We start from the raw sequence: 17,624 nt of genomic DNA, 5'->3' as shown, positions 1-17,624 counted from the left end.
GTTTTAGCTGATCCCGCTGGTTCGAACCCACCAGCCTCGCTGCTTGTGGCTGGCGCTGTAATCAAGCTCTGTGCTACCAGAGCTGAGCCCACTGGCTATTTTAAAAGGTGGGGTTCTCGCTCTGGCTCAGGCTGATCTCCAACTCCTGAGCTGAGGTGAACCACTCACCTCGGCCTCCCTGAGTGATGGGATTATGGGCATGAGCCACCCTGCCCAGCCTGTACAAAACTTTTTTGTTGTGAAAGTAATACATACTCATTGTAAAACTTTGGAAACAACAGAAGAGTACAAAAAATGAAGTAAAATGTCTTCTTTTTCTTTTTTTTTAGAGAGTGTTTCTCTATGTCACCCTCAGTAGAGTGCTGTGGTGTCACAGTTCACAGCAACCTCAAACTCTGGGGCTTAGGCGATTCTCTTGCCTCAGCCTCCCAAGTAGCTGGAATTACAGGCGCCCATCACAACACCCAGCTATTTTTTTGTTGCGGTTTGGCCAGGCCTGGGTTTGAACCCGCCACCCTTGGTGTATAGGGCTGGCACCCTAGTCACTGAGCCACAGGCGCCCCCCCCCCAAACAAAGCAAATTTCTTAATCTCTTTCCCACCTGTGGATTTCCACACTAGTGTCCGAAACAGCAGCCCACTGTACTGTTTTCCTTCACTTAAGTAAAACTTAAGCTTACACAGTTTTCCATACATATTTGCAGGGGGTATTTATTCTAGAAACCCTTGTGGATATCAAAATCCAAGAGTGAAAAATCCAGTCCTTTATGGAAAATGGTTTAATACTTGCATATAACGTATGGACATCCTCTTGTCTATTTTAATCATCTCTAAATTACTTCTAATACCTAAATGCCATGTAAATCTTATGTAAATAGTTATTACACTGTATTAGAATTTTTTTTTTAAAGACAGGGTCTTATTTTATCGCCCTTGGTAGAGTGCTGTAGTATCACAGCTCACAGCAACCTCCTGGGCTTAGGCCCACCAGAAAATCTAGCTATTTTTTAGTTGCAGTGTGGCCACCACCCTTGGTATATGGGGCTGGGACCCTACCCACTGAGCCACAGGCGCTGCCTTATACTGTATTCAAAATTTTGATTTGTATTTTATTGTTGTAATGTTGCTTTTTATTGGTTTTTCCCCACGTTTTCTACCTGCCCTTTGTTGAATCTGGAATGCAGCATATGTGGATACAGAGGGCTGACAGTACAGCTTTTAATATTTCTTCCTCACCCAGGAGCTGACTAGCAAGCAAGAACTCTTCAGGGAAGGTGTTGGTGTTGGAAGTGTGTATGAGGACATGCCCAGAGGGAATCTGCCATGCTGAAGAGGTGTCCAGTTTCAAGGCAGTTTGTGCCTTCAAGGAGCTAATGATCTGAAGATAAAAGAAACAGTCAATAAGCACAGTGGGGAAAGCAATATGCCAGAGTATATAATTACCTGTTGAGTGGTGCTGTACTGATCCTGGGTAAGATGAGGGGCCCTGAGATGGGCAAGGACAACCTGGAGGTTAGCCTAGAGGTGGGCCTGGACCTGGAAAACGAAGTAACTAATTAATAAATATTTGTGGAGCTTCCTAACAGAGCTTCTTTCAGCCATTCTATGTATTTTATATATGCATTTTTTTTTCTGGGGCAAGACTCCATTATTTTTATCGCATTCTCTTTCCTTTATAGCCATGACTCCCTTTATTTGAGTAACATAAGGAAGGAGCATATGTACAGTGGGCAGCTAAAAGCTCTTCCAACATCACTAAGAGACGATTTCAGATCTTGAAGAGGTGTCTGAGGTCCCAGGTGTCCTGGGTCCCAAGCGGCCCCAACACTCCTCCACTTTGACAGCCCACGTGTGGAGGGTAGCTCGGGGCAGCAGCTCCTGGGCACCTCCACCTGGCCTCAGCTTCTAGCTCCCCACCCCGGTTCCTCCTGCCCACGCTTAGGCCTTTTGTCGTCACTCCGCCCACTGCCCTTCCGCGTCTCCTCCCGGCTCCTTCCCATTCTGTGCACCTCCATTTCCGACTACGCCTCCCGCCTATTAAGGCCCTTCTCGGCTTCCGTCCCAGATGATCCCTCCCCGAGGCTGCCACCGCCTCCTCCATCTCTCGGAGCTGGAGCCGCCTCTTCGGCCAGTGGCGTAGCCGACTCTGTGTCACGGCCAGCCAGATTGGGGCGGAGGTCCGGAACCCAATCTGGACCCGAGCGGGGGGCCATGGAGAAAGCGGCCCGAGGCGCTGTACACACCGACTAGGGCGGGCCCGCTGCGGCTGTAGGCGCCATGGACCGAGCCCCCACAGAGCAGGTACGCGGGCGCGGGCTGGGCCGGTCGAGCCGGGGGTGGGGGTCGCCGCTTCCCCACAGGCCCGGCCCTGGTCTCCGAGCCTGGGGCTGTAACAGCCGGAGCCTTCAGGCTTCTGCGGTCGCAGACCAAGCTGGGGTCTGGCTGTATGTCTCCTGCTCTCCTGCATTGTTCCAGCTGCTGCCCGGGGCTGGAGGGCTTTACCAGCCCTGTTTATTCTTCGGGCTGGGGACTCGGGGTTGCCTCTCTCCCCTGCCTGGTGAAAAGGGCCAAGAAAGCGCCAAGTTGTCCGTGCTCAACCGAGAGTAGGGCCTGTAACTTCCACGAAATCTTCCCCCTCACCCGAATTCCCTTCAGTTCTGGAATGTGTTTTTAAGGTGGAAAGGCATTTGAAGGCTTCTCACCCAGAAAGACCGTCAGAGAATGTGTGATAACGACAGATGAAGGGGGAATCATGGGCCTTTTAAATCTACAGTCGGTTGTTTAAATCTACACTGCATTGTTTTTGCAGTGGTTTGGGGGAGGTAATCCTTTTAACAAATTATACTACGGTTTTCCCTTGTCTGTTTATCCAGTTATTTTGCAAAAATTGTAGTTAGTGTTTTTTAAAAAACGAACTTACATCTAAAGGGTGTGGGGGCCTGAGTTCATTTCCGAGCCCGTTTTCATATTCGTAGAGTAGTGCTATTAGTGTTTTGATGTTCTGTTTTGTTTTTCGTTGCATCAGTTTCTTGATTATCCACATTAGTGAGTGCTGGGAAGCGGGGATAAAGATAAAATGATCTAAAAAATAATGTAAAAAGTCATCTAAAATAACAGTATTCCCCCCATTACTTAACCGTTCTTAACATTTCTACAAAATGACTTAATTTCAAGTCTAAATTTATTCAATTTCTTTTGCCCTCTACGAAGAGTGATGAACTAAGCAAATGGGTGAAGGCAGAAGAGAGTTTAGTCATTTTTGCCTAGCAATTTTACTAATGGATAATTAGCACCTGATTAAATGAGATAAGGTTTAAGATTCCCAAATTCCTGCGTATGTGATATGTAGTTGGAGCAAGTTTTGTTTTGGGTTTTTTGTTTTTTGTTTTTTGAGACATAGTCTCACTCTGTTGCCCCCGGCTTCAGCCTGGCTCACAGCAACCTCAAACTTCTGGGTTCGAGTGATCCACTTGCCTCAGCCTCCCGCGTAGCCGAGACTACAGGGACTGGCTAACTTTTCTATTTTTAGCATAGACGTGCTCTCTCTCTGGCTCAGGCTGGTCTCAAACAGAGCTCAAGAGATCCTCCTGTTTCAGCCTCTGAGAGTGCTAGGATTACAGGTGGGAGCCACCATGCCCGGCTGGTTTTGATTTAGTAGGCAAAGCATAGCTTCATAGTTAGATTTGTTTTTACTCAAGGTTTATTTTAAAAAAAAGGTTTATGTGAATATAACTCTGAAAATGCAAATTAATTTTATAAAACTATATAGAATTGCTAAATTGACGTGGAATATCTTGATCAAGACACAAGGCTTTCCTGTGACCCAGAGTATTTTTCTGTATGTGCAGCTTATATCCAGTTAATTAAAGAAATATTCACAAGTATCTATCAGAAATACCTGAGATTTCAAAGCTTGACAAATAAATAGGAATTTTCCTTGAATCATTTCCTTGTATGTATGTTAAAATTAATGAAAGGTTTCAGCATTTTGGTCCCTCAGCAGGATGCCAGAATTGTAACCAGTAATGCTGCCATGTGTATACTTATGGTTCCTTTCATCCTAGAGTAAATGTAATTATCTATTTAGATGGTAACTTTTAGCATAGTTGTTTGTGTGTGATTATCTTCCCAGCAAGTACTATGAGCAAATTATTTAAAGTAGAGAGCTTCTTCCTCTTTCATGCTATCTTTCCAAAGTCAACAAACTATTAAAACCATGTAGAAATTTAAGAACCAGAAAAAATCGTGAAAAAGTGTTTTCTCTTGAAGATTTGTTTTTCTTTTAGTACTCCTGCCTGTTTCTCAGCCTAACCTTACCTGAAGGAACAACTTGAAACTTTTTCACTCTCCCATGCACTCAGAAAACAGATCCAAAAAAGTGATGTGACTTTGCCTAGTTAATGTGATAGTAGATAATTCCGGGATATATGGATAACCTGGAAGGATTATACTTCATTTTATATATGCATTGAGCAAGACTCCATTATTTTTATCATATTCTTAAACGAAGGCTAAGAACCATTAACTTAATGGTAGATTAGGAACTAAGATTTCTCAACTTTATGCAATTCTTGATTCTTTCCAGTATACCATAATGTAATGGCTGTGTTGAATTTCCATCTTTCCTCATAGAATGCTTTTTCCTATCAAAGGAGTGTTGGCTTATATTCAGAATTTCTAGAAATACGTAAAGCATTCATGCTTGCTCACTGTAGTATTGTACAGGTTAGCAATTCATAAAAGTTGGAATTTAAAAAGTTGTTACTTAATACAGAAGACTCTGCATTTCATCTTAACCTAATTAAATACTTGGAGTATTTTACAAATGTAACTTAAAAAAATTAAAACTATTTTTTGCCTGAAGGCATACATTTTGTTGTTTTTGTGAATTACCTCTTTATAAAAACAGATATATTTTGTGTATGTTGCTCAAAATTTTAAAAAGTTACTGGGAATACAGTGCTAGATGGATAATCTTGATCGAATAATGGCTATTTGAAAGATTAGTATAACCAGAAGTGAATCTTAGGAATATTCTCTTTTAGCTTTTTCTTTTACAGAGTGTTCTCTGTATTTAATCAAAACAAGTAGCTTAATTTTAACTGCCAGAGTTAGATGTTTTATGAACAGCTATTACTTGGTATAATAACATTTTTTTCATTAGGAAAAAGCTTGTGTAAAGAGATGGGAAGAATAAATTGTAGAATTCATTTTGTTTATAAAGGCTTAGTGTTTTATTTTTAGGAAATTTAGGACAGGTTGAGATTTTTATTTATTTATTTTTGAGACAGACTCTCTAGCTATTGCCCTAGGTAGAGTACTGTGGTGTCACAGCTCACAGCAACCTCTGACTCTTGGGCTTAAGGGATTCTCTTGCCTCAACCTCCCAAGTAGCTGGGACTACAGGTGCCCACCACAATACTCCGCTATTTGTTGGTTGTAGTTGTCATTGCTGTTTGGCAGGCCTGGGCTGAATTCAAACCTGCACGCCCTGGTGTATGTGGCTGGCACCCTAGCTGTTTGAGCTACAGTCACCAAGCCAGTGTGAGATTTTTAAAAAATAAACAATAGGCTTGGAAATGACAGAGCACTGGAAGTTCACAGTCTTTTGTATTATCACAAATAATTTAAATATTGGCTTAATTTTTAGCATATTAGTATTAGATAGGTTCTTTTAAAGGAATTTACAAACTTACTGGTTATTAGTATTTTTAGTTCTTAGAAAAACAAGCATCTAATGATATGTATGATTTCATGCAACTACACTGGTCACCTAGGAGGGTGAAAAATTGCTATGCTTATAATTGTTTTCTTTCTTTTTCTTATTGAGACAGTGTCTCACTTTGTCGTCCTCAGTAGAGTGCCGTGGTGTCACACTGCTCACAGCAACCTCCAACTCCTGGTCTTAGGCCATTCTCTTGCCTCAGCCTTGCAAGTAGCTGGGACTACAGGCGCCCACCACATTGCCTACCTATTTTTTTATTGCAATTCAGCCGAGGCCGGGTTTGAACCCACCACCCTTAATATATGGGGGCAGCACCCTACCCACTGAGCCACAGGCGCCACCCCAAGTTTTTTGTTTATTTTGTTTTTTGAGACAGAGTCTCACTCTGTTGCCCCCAATTAGAGTGCCTGACATCATAGCTCACAGCATCACAGCAACCTCAAATTCCTGGGCTTAAGCTGTCCTCTTGCCTCAGCCTCCTGAGTAGCTGGGATTATAGGCACTTGCCACAACGCTCCATTAGTTTTTGTATTTTTAGTAGAGATGGTGTCTTGCTTTTGCTCAGGCTGGTCTTGAACTCCTGAGCTCAAGCAATCCACTTATGTTCAAGGGATCCTCCCATCTCGGCCTCCCACAGCGCTAGGATTATAAGTGGGAGCCCCTGTGCCCTGCCAGATTTGGTTTGGTTTTAGAAAAAGGTATGGATAGCAAAGCAAGTAAGCAGAGTCTGAGTTAAATACTTTGATTTCTTCCTTCAGCATTTTCTGGAGTCTTGGAAACCTTAATACATAACTTCTGCAGTTTGTTTTGACAAATGGTTCACTTCAAATATAAACCATTTTAATCAGAAAATGATATACAGCTGATAGTTATTTCTTAATCCCTCATCAGTTTTTCCTTCAGAAGACACTTAACTTTGGCCATAATTGTAAAACATTTTAATATTAGAGCTATTGTATTTTTACCTTAAACATAGAGTATACGGAAGGCTTCCATGGTCATATTTTTTCTGTGGGTGTGTGGTACATAGTCTAGAGTTGCACTGTGGGAGAGTGTCTCATTATGTTCTAACTTCAGTTTTGTTTTTTAAGTGGGTGTCATTTTTTCTACTGCTTAATCTGGGAAGATTATTCGCATTCTTCTGGAGGTTCTATCTGTAAGGAATTTAGTGTGCATTCTCTGCTGATGTGTACTTCGTAGTAACGTTTACCCATTTTCCTCAAATCATTCTGGTGCCGTGCTTTTTCCAGAACATATGCTTAATATGTATTTGTTGAATTGTATAGGTCCCAATTATCTGAATGCATTTGTCTAATAAACTCTTTTAAACAAGGTTTATATAGTTTCACACCTCAATAAATTATTGGACTTTCTCGATTATTATCAAAGGCATTTTATTTATTGACATTTGCTTTAAAATGTATGACATTAAAAGTAAGTGTGAAACTGCTTATTTTTTTCAAAGACATGTTTCAGGATTATAGTCTTTTTCATTAATTTGGATAATCTGACATTTCCTTTCTTAAATATTTATTTATGGCTGGTCAAGTGAAGCAGTGGGAGTAGAAAAGGAACAAAGGAATCTGTAACTGGTAGTGATAAATTAGTTGTAAACACCACTGCTCGGACCAGCCTGAAATTTCTCTGAAAGATAATTTTGCTGTTAGATAGTTGCTTTTTCTTTTAAACAAATAATAGTACAGGGTGATTAAACTTTCTTCAGTATACTTCTGATTAATCTCATATTTCTTTTCCTTTTTTTTTTTTTTTTTGAGACAGAGTCTCAAGCTGTCACCCTGGGTAGAGTGCTGTGGCATCACAGCTCACAGCAACCTCAAACTCTTGGACTCTAGATTCTCTTGCCTCAGCCTCCCAAGTAGCTGGGACTACAGGCACCTATCACAATGCCTGGCTATTTTTTTGTTGTACTTGTCATTGCTGTTTTAGCTGGTCTGAGCTGGGTTCAAACCCGCCTGCTTTGGTGTATGTGGCCAGTGCCCTACCCACTGAGCTATGGTACCGCCTCATATTTATTTTCTTTAAGGCGACGACTTCTTAATATAAAATGTCTGATCCCTAAAAAAAATAAATCTTGGCAAAAGTAGAGAGACTAAAATATAGAAATTTAAACTGAGGAATAATATTCTATGAAGCAAGTAATCTAATTTTTTATTTAAAAAATGACACTTTATTGTCCATTATGCAAGACATTTTTCTTTTGACTCCTATACTAATATAATTAAAATACTGCCAGAATCTGTTGCTTACTTAGCATGTTAGCTGTGTGGGCTTTATTTTTAATTTTTATGAATAGTTTGGATCTATTGGCATCACAGTAAACAACCATTTGAAACTATACAGAGTTGTAACTATAGGAGAAAATTTGCCAGTTTGTTCCTATTAGTGACATCTTCTGTTTGTGCAGCTGTTGATTATAGCAGCTTCTTTCTCTCTCTTTCTCTCTCTCTTTTTTTTTTTTGCGCCATAAACAAAGGATCATTTCAGTGTGTGTGAGTTTTATTGTTGAACTCTGGTATCTAGAATTGTACTTAGAATAAAAACTAATAAAAACTTCAATATTTAAAGGTATATGCTGTGTGTGCAGACATTAGTTATAAATCACGCGTGACACCTTTTGAACCAGCAGGGTTGCCTGAGTTTATAAAACTCGTTTTAAAGTACAATGAAATTTGTCACAATTTTTGACCTGAGCAAAATTTTGAATTTGCTATTAGTTTATAGGTTGATAATTTGGGGGGAGTTATCAAGAAAAGTGTTCTTTTAAAATTATTTATTTATAATTATTGTGATTCTTTTTCATTTTAGACTGATAATTTGATGTGCCTGTGTTTCTTGCTTTAAAGCAAAAATCTAATGTCTGCTAGTCCAGATTTATGCAACTGTTCACCAAATTCTCATATGTTCAAAGGGACTTTTTAATTTGTAAAAGAAATCATAAACATTATATTTTTAGTAACTTTAGTTAGTGTGATTTGAGGCTCCCCTCTTTTTATCCATATGTATGAACCATGTAAAGCACGTTTCTGTTACCTTTGCATTCATTATTGTTGAAAGTCAGCTAAGTTAACTTTTCTCTGATTGAGGAAATATTTATTAGTTTTATATATTATGCCTATGTAAATAAGTTTGGGTTTTAATGAATATCAACTGTGAAAATTACCAACCTATTATTAGAGTGTGAAGGTGTTTTTTGCCTTTCATGTTAAAATTGAAGAAACTAACTTAAGTTCACAAATGGATGTATTTCTGAGTATTATTACCGTAGTACGTGTACTTCAGATTTGGTTAATGTGTAAATGTAGACTTCAAAGTTAAATTAGGTAGAGAAGAAAGATGTGAATTAATACTGCTTTATAGTTCAGATTTTGTTCTCTCCCTGCCTTTTAAACAAGCATTTCTCCTTTTAGAGAACTTTATTTTTCTGAATACGGGCTGTATGTTGAGCATATCAAGTCTTATCTTTAGATTTTCTTAGATTCCTTACAAACTCCTTTTGTGAGAAGCATGCCTGAAATTTATTTTGACAACTGTGCTTTGTCCAGAACTTCTAACAAATCTTCCTAGAAGGTTTTCTTGGAAAAAGTTCTGGTTAGGACCATTGCTTTAAGGAAATTGTTTTGAATGGTTAAAACATTGGCTTGCATTTAATTTACTGGTTTTATTTATGTGCTTTTTACTACTCTGCAGAATGTGCCTATTGATGTTTTAATAATTTAACTGTTAGATTTAAATTTAAATTGTTGGTAAATAGGTAGAAAACTGTAAAGCCATTGTATAGCTTAATGAATCATTATAAGGTACACACCTTGTAAGTTTCACCCAGTTAGGATATGGAAGTTTGCCAGGTGCCCTGGAAGGATCTCCAGGTGTCTCTTCAGTTGCAACTCCCTCTTTCTGAAGAGAATTTCTATCCTGACTTTTATGGATTATTTTTACTCTTTTTTAAAAAATTGAGACAGAGTCTCACTTTGTCACCCTGGGTAGAGTGCCATGGTGTCATAGCTCACACCAATGTCAAACTTGGGCTCAAGTGATTCTCTTACCTCAGCCTCCCTAGTAGCTGGTACTGTGGGCACCCACCACACCATGCCCAGTTTTTTTTTTTTTTGTTTGTTTAGCAGGCCAGGCCTGGTTCAAACCCACAAGCCCTGGAGCATGTGGCTGGCACCCTAATCACTGAGCTATGGGCACCCAGCCATTTTTACTTTTCTTTATAGCTTTTATCACCTATATGTGCATCACTAAGTACTATCTATAGTTCTTTATACATCTTTTAACCCTCTGTAGATTTATTATTTAAGAAAACATACAAAGTAAATTAAAATGGACTACATATTATGAATTATTTTATTTATTTTTTTAGACAGTGTCTCTGTTGCTTTGGGTAGAGTGTGGTGGCATCATAGCTCACAGCAACCTCAGACTCTTGGGCTCAAATGATCCTCTTGCCTTAGCCTCCCAAGTACCTGGGACTACAGGTGCCTGTCACAGTGCTCAGCTATTTTTCTAGAGGTCTTGCTCTTGCTCTTGCTCAGGCCTTGAACTCCTGAGTTCAGGCAGACCACCCATCTCAGCTTCCCAGAGTGCTAGAATTACACATATGAGCCACCGTGCTGGGCCTATGGATTCTTTTAGTTTACTGAGATGTCCACTGGGAAACTGAAGTTCTTATTTTTTTCCCGCTTTAACTGTGAACCACAAGTTTTTGCTCCTTAAGTATTTTTTTATCATAGACATTTTTCTTCCTTTTCATTTAATGATACTAATCTACTTTTCTGAATTTAACGGATGTGGACTAGTTTTTAGACTACTCAAAGAAATACAGTTATCCTTCAGAACTCTGATTTTTTTCCTAACAAAATTAGTTAAAACCACATTGTTTTGTCTGAAGAACAGCATGTATTGCTACCAACGTTATTTTTAGACCCTGAGATATGATTTTTTTGTACTCTGCTTTAACTTTTTTTTTTGGAGATAGTCTCATTATGTCACCCTGGGTAGAGTGCTATGGCATCATCACAGCTCACAGCAACCTCAAACTCTTGGGCTTAAGCCATTCTCTTGCCTCAGCCTCCCAAGTAGCTGGGACTACAGGCACCCATCACAATGCTGGGCTGTTTTTTTTTGTTGTTGTAATTGTCACTGTTGTTTAGCAGGCCCAGGCTGGGTTTGAACCCGCCAGGCCCAGTATATGTCGCCAGCGCCCTAACCACTGACCTATGAGTGCTGATGCCTGTTTTAACAGCTTTGTTAACATAAGAAATGATTGTACTGAAATGTAGTAACTTCTGATAAGTTTTTCCTTATAAATAATTTCGTCATTATTCAGTTATTTTGAATTGACATTAAATTGCTGTTTCCTTTGGTTGTGTTGTGAATACTGAGAAGAGACCCAATTACTGTTTGTAAATACCAACTCTTCTGTTCTTAAATGATAAATTTGTATGTTGCTCGCTCGTTCGTTATTAATGGATTCCACCTTCTCTTTGAAGAATGTAAAGCTGTCAGCTGAGGTAGAGCCATTTATTCCCCAGAAGAAGAATCCTGATACGTTTATGATCCCTATGGCTCTCCCAAACGATAATGGAAGTGTTTCTGGTGTAGAACCAACTCCAATTCCCAGCTACCTGATTACTTGTTACCCATTCGTGCAGGAAAACCAGTCCAATAGGTAATTTGTTTATTATTTACTTTTTGGTAGGGGAGATAGAAGTTGGCAAAACATACTTAATTGTTTTCTTTTTAAACTTTTAAATGTTAACCATTTGTCTTATTTTTTTAAGAGGAGTAAATAAAACCAAGTGATATAAAATTTGAAAATTGTTAACATGGATCATTTTCTCATTCTTTCTAAGAGGAAATGGAATTGTTTGGATATGTCTCTATATTAAGTCATTGAAATTCATTTGAAATAAATTAGTCCAAAGGGAGGAATGAAATACAGTAGAACCTTCATAGTGGACTATCTTTCTACATTGACCACCTCCTTCAATTGACCAGATTTTCTTTTCTTTTCTTTCTTTCTTTTTTTTTGAGACAGAGTCTTACTCTGTCACCCTCCTGAGTAGAGTGCAATGGTGTCACAACTCACAGCAACCTCCAGCTCTTGGGGTTAGGCCATTCTCTTGCCTCAGCCTCTTGAGTAGCTGGGATTATAGGCGCCTGCCACAAGGCCTGACTGTTTATTGTTGCAGTTTGGCTGGGGCCTGGTTTGAACCCACCACCTTCGGATTATGGGACCGGTGCCCTACTTACTGAGCCATAGACGACGCCCAAATTGACCAGATTTTCATAGCTAGGGCATACACCATATGTGTTCAGTGGAAGTTCCTTATGTTGTCTCTGTATGTTGACTAGTTGGTTGCAGTCCCTTAGCTGGTCAACTTAAAATATTTTTAGTATTCAAATTAACATTCTTAGACACTTAATAAAGGGTTTTTGGGTTAGACAAATAACAGAAACTAAGAGGTCATTTTTAATGGAGTTTAGTTATATATTAAAAACCTTTGACCTATGTTGGATGATGTGTGAGGTGATTCATAAACTAAATTTAGTAGTATTTTTCTATTTGACAAAATAGCCTGGTGTACAGTATGATAAACTTAATTTGTTTTCTTACTTTACCAGATAGTCTTTGAGAATCCATGAGTAAGCCAGCCAGTAGATTATTTTAAAACATTTTTTTTTTTTTGAGACAGAGTTTTGTTATGTCACCCTCGGTAGAGTGCTGTGGTGTCACAGCTCACAGCAACCTCAAACTCTTGGGCTTAAGCGATTCTCTTGCCTCTAGCCTCCCAAGTAGCTGGGACTACAGGCACCCGCCACAACACCAGGCTATTTTCTTGTTGCAGTTGTTGTCGCTTAGCTGGCCCAGGCTGGGCCCCAACCCTCCAGCCTCAATGCATGTGGCTGGCGCCATAACCACTGCTATGGGCGCCAAGCCAATTTTAAAACATTTTTTAAAATGTGGTAGTGAACTTTTTTCCATTTTGTTTTGTCATAGGAGTAGTGAGGAATAGTTCTGTGCTTTACTCCGTGGAACCTTATGTTTATCAACAGCAGCCTTTGGGTGTTAAGAATTTTGCTGGTGCTTTACCTGAACTGCACTAGAGGAAGCACTAATGCTGAGGATAAGATGTCAGGGGACAGGCTTACTTCTTTTATTTCCCTTGGACCTGGAGTTTGCTTCCATTGTCAAGGAGGGGAGCCAGGAAAAGAGCAGGACTTAGCCAAGTGGTTAGGGGATTATGGGAAGAGGAATAGGAGGCCCTGGATCAAACAAGAATGAGAGGTGGAGAAATTAAATCACCCTATGTTATGATCTCCTTACACTATTTTCACCTTACTCTGTTTTCTACAGAAGCCTGTCATAGTTGTGAATATTGGGTGGGACTCCTTTTGGCAGATCTAGTACTAGGTGTTTAACTTTGGGGCAGAAATACCTTGAAGAGGTTGAGGACAGAGTTACAAATAATAAGGATATGTGGAATGCTATGAAACTGTTAAGTTAGATTCCTTTGTACTGTCATTTAAATTGTTATTACCTGTACATAGTTATCTATAATTATAGCAAAGATACTAGTTTTGTCCTCTTTCCCGGAATTATTATGAAGCCACTGTTGTGTTTTTTTCTTTTAACTTAATGAGTTAAGAGATTTTGATTTAGTGTGCTTTTTAGACTTGTCAATAGATTTGTTCTTTTTTGATTTGGTTTTGCAGACAATTTCCTTTATACAATAATGATATACGATGGCAGCAGCCAAATCCAAATCCCACAGGACCATACCTTGCCTACCCCATTATATCTGCTCAACCACCTGTTTCTACAGAGTATGCATATTATCAGCTAATGCCAGCACCATGTGCCCAAGTTATGGGTTTCTATCATCCTTTTCCTACACCATACTCCAACACCTTTCAGACTGCAAATACTGTAAATGCTATAACTACAGAATGCACTGAGCGTCCACATCAGCTTGGACAGGTCTTTCCATTGTCCAGTCATCGAAGCAGAAACAGTAACAGAGGACCTGTGGTACCGAAAGTAAGTGTCTGGTTTTGATTCTGTTGTTAATACTAGTATAAGTAATTTGGTGCTTCTCTTGATTGACCTTTAATGCTGAATTTACTATAAATCATTTTGTTCACTAACATAAAATGGTCAAGAATTTTTTTTATAAAATAATTTTTTTTTGTTACTTATTGTTACTAATTCTTGATTGGTGATATGACTTACAGTCTTATTCATGTTTTGTCAGAGAGTTGTATGTAAACATACACAAATATTTCTAAATTATTTTCATTTAATGATAGAAATTTCATGGGGGCACCCACATTTATAAAAGTAGGTAGTATGGATCCTATGCTAGCCATGTTGAATGATTAATACACTTCAAGATATTTCAGTCTTCAAAAATCAGGAGATATTATGGAAAGGAACATTTGTGATTCATTAGGTCCCTTCAACTTCATTTTTTCTAGCCTATGAATTTTTAGTAGGAATAGCACTTTGTTATTTAAGAGGTACTTTACTATTATATGAACAAAGTGTCTGCTAGGGCTAAAGAAAATGAAAGATAAAGTGCTTGCTTTGGCAGCACATACACTAAAATTGGACCAAGACCGAGAAGTTTAGCATGGCCCCTGCGCAAGGATGACATGCAAATTCATAGTGATGCCTATGGCTCAGAGGAGTAGAGCGCTGGCCCCATGTGCTGGAGATGGGGGATTCAAACCCAGCCCCGGCAAAAAAAAGAAAAGAAGAACAATAAATATGTGAAACTACTTTTATGCAGGACCAACCTTTTGACTAAGTTGAAAGGAAGGAAGGAAGGAGGAAGGGAGGAAAGGAAGAAAGGAAAGAAAGAAATGGAGGGTTTGCAGTCAGAATAGCATTAAGGTTTAATTTAGGTAACTGTTTTTTATCTAAAAGGCTATTTTGCATTGGGCCCTTAATATCAAAGCTAATCAGAATAAAAACCCTATTTCTAGTCAGCACTTTTGACTTGATTGAAGAGTGACTTCTTAGATGCATCTTAATGACTATATCAAAGAGTTTATGTTTCCCTGGATTCTGTTAGCCTAGCTGCTTCAGTGAAGTCTCTGCTGCCTCCTGGCATAATTTTTATAAATTAAAATACAAACAAGTAGCAGAGGTTGCTTTGAAAAAGCTTTTAGTCTTTGTTCTTGGAAACAGTCTGGGGCAGAGAAATCCCTTTCGGAATTCTGAGAATGAAAAAAACAAGTATTGGAAATAAGATAACAGTATATAATTTCCAAATGTTGAAGGAACATGATTTCTCAGAATGCGTTTCTTATCACTTCAATTTAGGAAGTTAAAGAAAATTCAGAGTTCTATTGTGTGAATTGCTGTTGAGTGATGAATACTCATATTTTGAAAAGTGAAAGAAGGGATTAGCTTTTTACTATTTTCTTTTCAAACTCCAAAGCAGAAAAATTATTTTGTATATCATTGCTAGCATGAAACTAAAATTTGGCATTGGGATAAGTTACCACCCTTTTTAATTATCCTTTTAAATAAATTTACAATGCCTTATATGATATGATTATGTTTCTTTTAATTATTAAGAAAATAAAAAATTAACAAAAATGAATTAATATTTTATTAATCATAGCAGTGTTAATGGTTGTTTGAAAAATAGTTTGTAAATGTGTGTATAATACATTATTTAGGTAATTATGCTTGCTGCAGATAATTTCATGAAACCCTAATACAGAAATCCTATTGCCCTGTAGATTGAAAGCCACTAATTTATAACATATATAGGTATATTTTATAATGTTTAGTACATTGAATAGGTTCTTTTCTTTTTTATAATTTAGCAACAGCTTTCACAACAGCACATAAAAAGCAAAAGGCCACTGGTGAAAAGTGTAGCTACCCAGAAAGAAACAAATGCAGCAGGTCCTGATAATCGATCAAAAATTGTACTTCTTGTAGATGCTTCACAGCAAACCGGTAAGACAAGCATATCTATCTATCTATCTATTTATCTATCTATATATATTACTGATTTTTGCCTATTTTTATCTGTTGACTTACTGACTTTATAATTGTGATCTGTACAACTTTTCAGGATCCTGTATTTTCGTCCTTTCATTTGTCCTGCCACTCTGTGAAATCCTCTAAGGATAAAATAATATGAGTCCTAAATGTTCTTTCACCTTGCCTGCCAGTTTGTGTACAACTTTGGATAGGGTTTAAGGTTTCCTTTCCCTTTGTACTGGTGGAACAGTTCAGAAATCAGAGATGGAATTTCGCAGATACTGTAAAAATTTGAGGGACTCATTTAGTTGAAATCAAAATTATATGTGTTTTTACACCTAAATTAAAATCCTTTAATAAAACATCCTAACATCCTATAACATCTTTATAGGAAGAACTTAGCAAGTTTTCTGTGCCTTATTTTAGCATAGATCTGAGCCAGATCTATGAATGACACATCCTATCAAATGAACAAAAATTTGAATTAGTCAGATTTTATCAAACAATTTTAAAAGACTCTGTAAGCTAAATAAAAAAGCTTTCTCCTGGTAATAAATAAGAATGAAGGCTCGGCGCCTGTGGCTCAAGCGGCTAAGGCACCAGCCACATACACCTAAGGTGGCGGGTTTGAATCCCCAGCCTGGGCCCGCCAAACAACAATGATGGCTGCAACCAAAAAATGGCCAGGCGTTGTGGCGGGCGCCTGTGGTCCCAGCTACTTGGGAGGCTGAGACAGGAGACTCGCTTGAGCCCAGGAGTTGGAGGTTGCTGTGAGCGTGATGCCATGGCACTCTACCCAGGGGGATAGCTTGAGGCTCCGTCTCAAAAAAAAAAAAAAAAAAAAGAATGAATATTCTTATCTACACTATTAAAAAAAATCCTTACTAATGATCCAAAGCCAAGAATTAGAGCTATTCAAGGCGTAATTGCTTCTTAACTCTCTACAGCGACTGCTGAAATAAAGTTTGGGTTGAAGTGAATAAAATGACTTACGGGCACCTGTGGCTCAGTGGATAGGGTGCCAGCCCCGTATACTGAGGGTGGCAGGTTCCATCCTGGTCCCGGACAGACTAAAACAAACAAACCAACAAACAAAAGTAGCCAGGCATTCTGGCGGGCACCTGTAGTCCCAGGTACTCAGGAGGCTGAGGCAAGAGAATCGCCTAGGCCCAGGAGTTGGAGGTTGCAGTGAGCTGTGACCCCACAGTACTCTACCGAGGGCAGTAAAGTGAGACTCTGTCTCTAAAATAAAAATAAAATAAAATAAAATGACTTATACTTTTTTTCATTTGGGCTATGCCTTTTCTTTGGGGGATCTCTTCATTTATCCTTTTACAGTTGATTAGATCCATTACGAGGAGAGAAAGGATCTGAGAATTAGTTATAAAACAACCTTGCTGGTAGCACAGTCATCGTGTGGTTAAAACATAAACACATGAAGCTGTGAGATTAACAGACTCTTAACAAATGCTTGCATTGGCTATGGGAAAGAATCACAGTGTAATGTATTTTCTTAAAACCTTAATGATAATTTAATAAGAATTTATGAATTTGTTCATCACAAAGAGTTGTCACACTTTGCTTGCCTTTGTAGATTTCCCATCAGATATTGCTAATAAGTCTTTGTCAGAGACCACTGCCACAATGCTCTGGAAATCCAAAGGCAGGAGGAGAAGAGCGTCCCATCCCACGGCGGAATCTTCTAGTGAGCAGGGGGCTAGTGAAGCCGACATTGACAGCGATAGTGGTTACTGCAGTCCCAAACACAGCAACAACCAGCCTGCAGCTGGGGCTTTGAGAAATCCTGATTCTGGGACCATAAATGTGTGTAACATTGCCTTGATTTCTTTATCAGTCATTGATATCAGTATTT

The 17,624-nt window shown here is 38.8% G+C and overlaps 1 protein-coding gene and 1 non-coding gene across 5 annotated transcripts in view; both read left to right on the top strand.

Moving 5' to 3' along the window:
- Window positions 1-2,012: 2,012 nt before the first annotated feature.
- The window catches only part of SECISBP2L (SECIS binding protein 2 like), a 59,279-nt gene continuing 43,667 nt past the window's right edge, over window positions 2,013-17,624 (top strand). For 3 of the 4 annotated variants that reach the window (XR_002771952.1, XM_023510082.1, XM_012801781.2), the window contains exons 1-4: window positions 11,115-11,416; window positions 13,465-13,789; window positions 15,589-15,724; window positions 17,346-17,575. Coding sequence is in view for 3 of the 4 variants with exons in the window: in XM_023510082.1 (XP_023365850.1) it covers window positions 11,190-11,416; window positions 13,465-13,789; window positions 15,589-15,724; window positions 17,346-17,575 (918 nt within the window). In the remaining variant the exon portion in view is untranslated. Of the gene's footprint in view, window positions 2,301-11,114; window positions 11,417-13,464; window positions 13,790-15,588; window positions 15,725-17,345; window positions 17,576-17,624 lie in introns of those variants that run through there. The other variant, XM_023510083.1, reaches the window with a different exon arrangement.
- LOC111723505 lies at window positions 14,327-14,434 on the top strand. Its single transcript, XR_002772031.1, has one exon. It is a non-coding gene; the product is annotated as a U6 spliceosomal RNA (small nuclear RNA).

Source organism: Otolemur garnettii, unplaced genomic scaffold (assembly GCF_000181295.1).
Source record: "Otolemur garnettii isolate 467f Iridium unplaced genomic scaffold, OtoGar3 scaffold00011, whole genome shotgun sequence".
Lineage (NCBI taxonomy): Eukaryota > Metazoa > Chordata > Mammalia > Primates > Galagidae > Otolemur > Otolemur garnettii.
The sequence above is the reverse complement of the archived record's forward strand: the minus strand, read 5'-3'. Positions and strand labels throughout refer to the sequence as shown.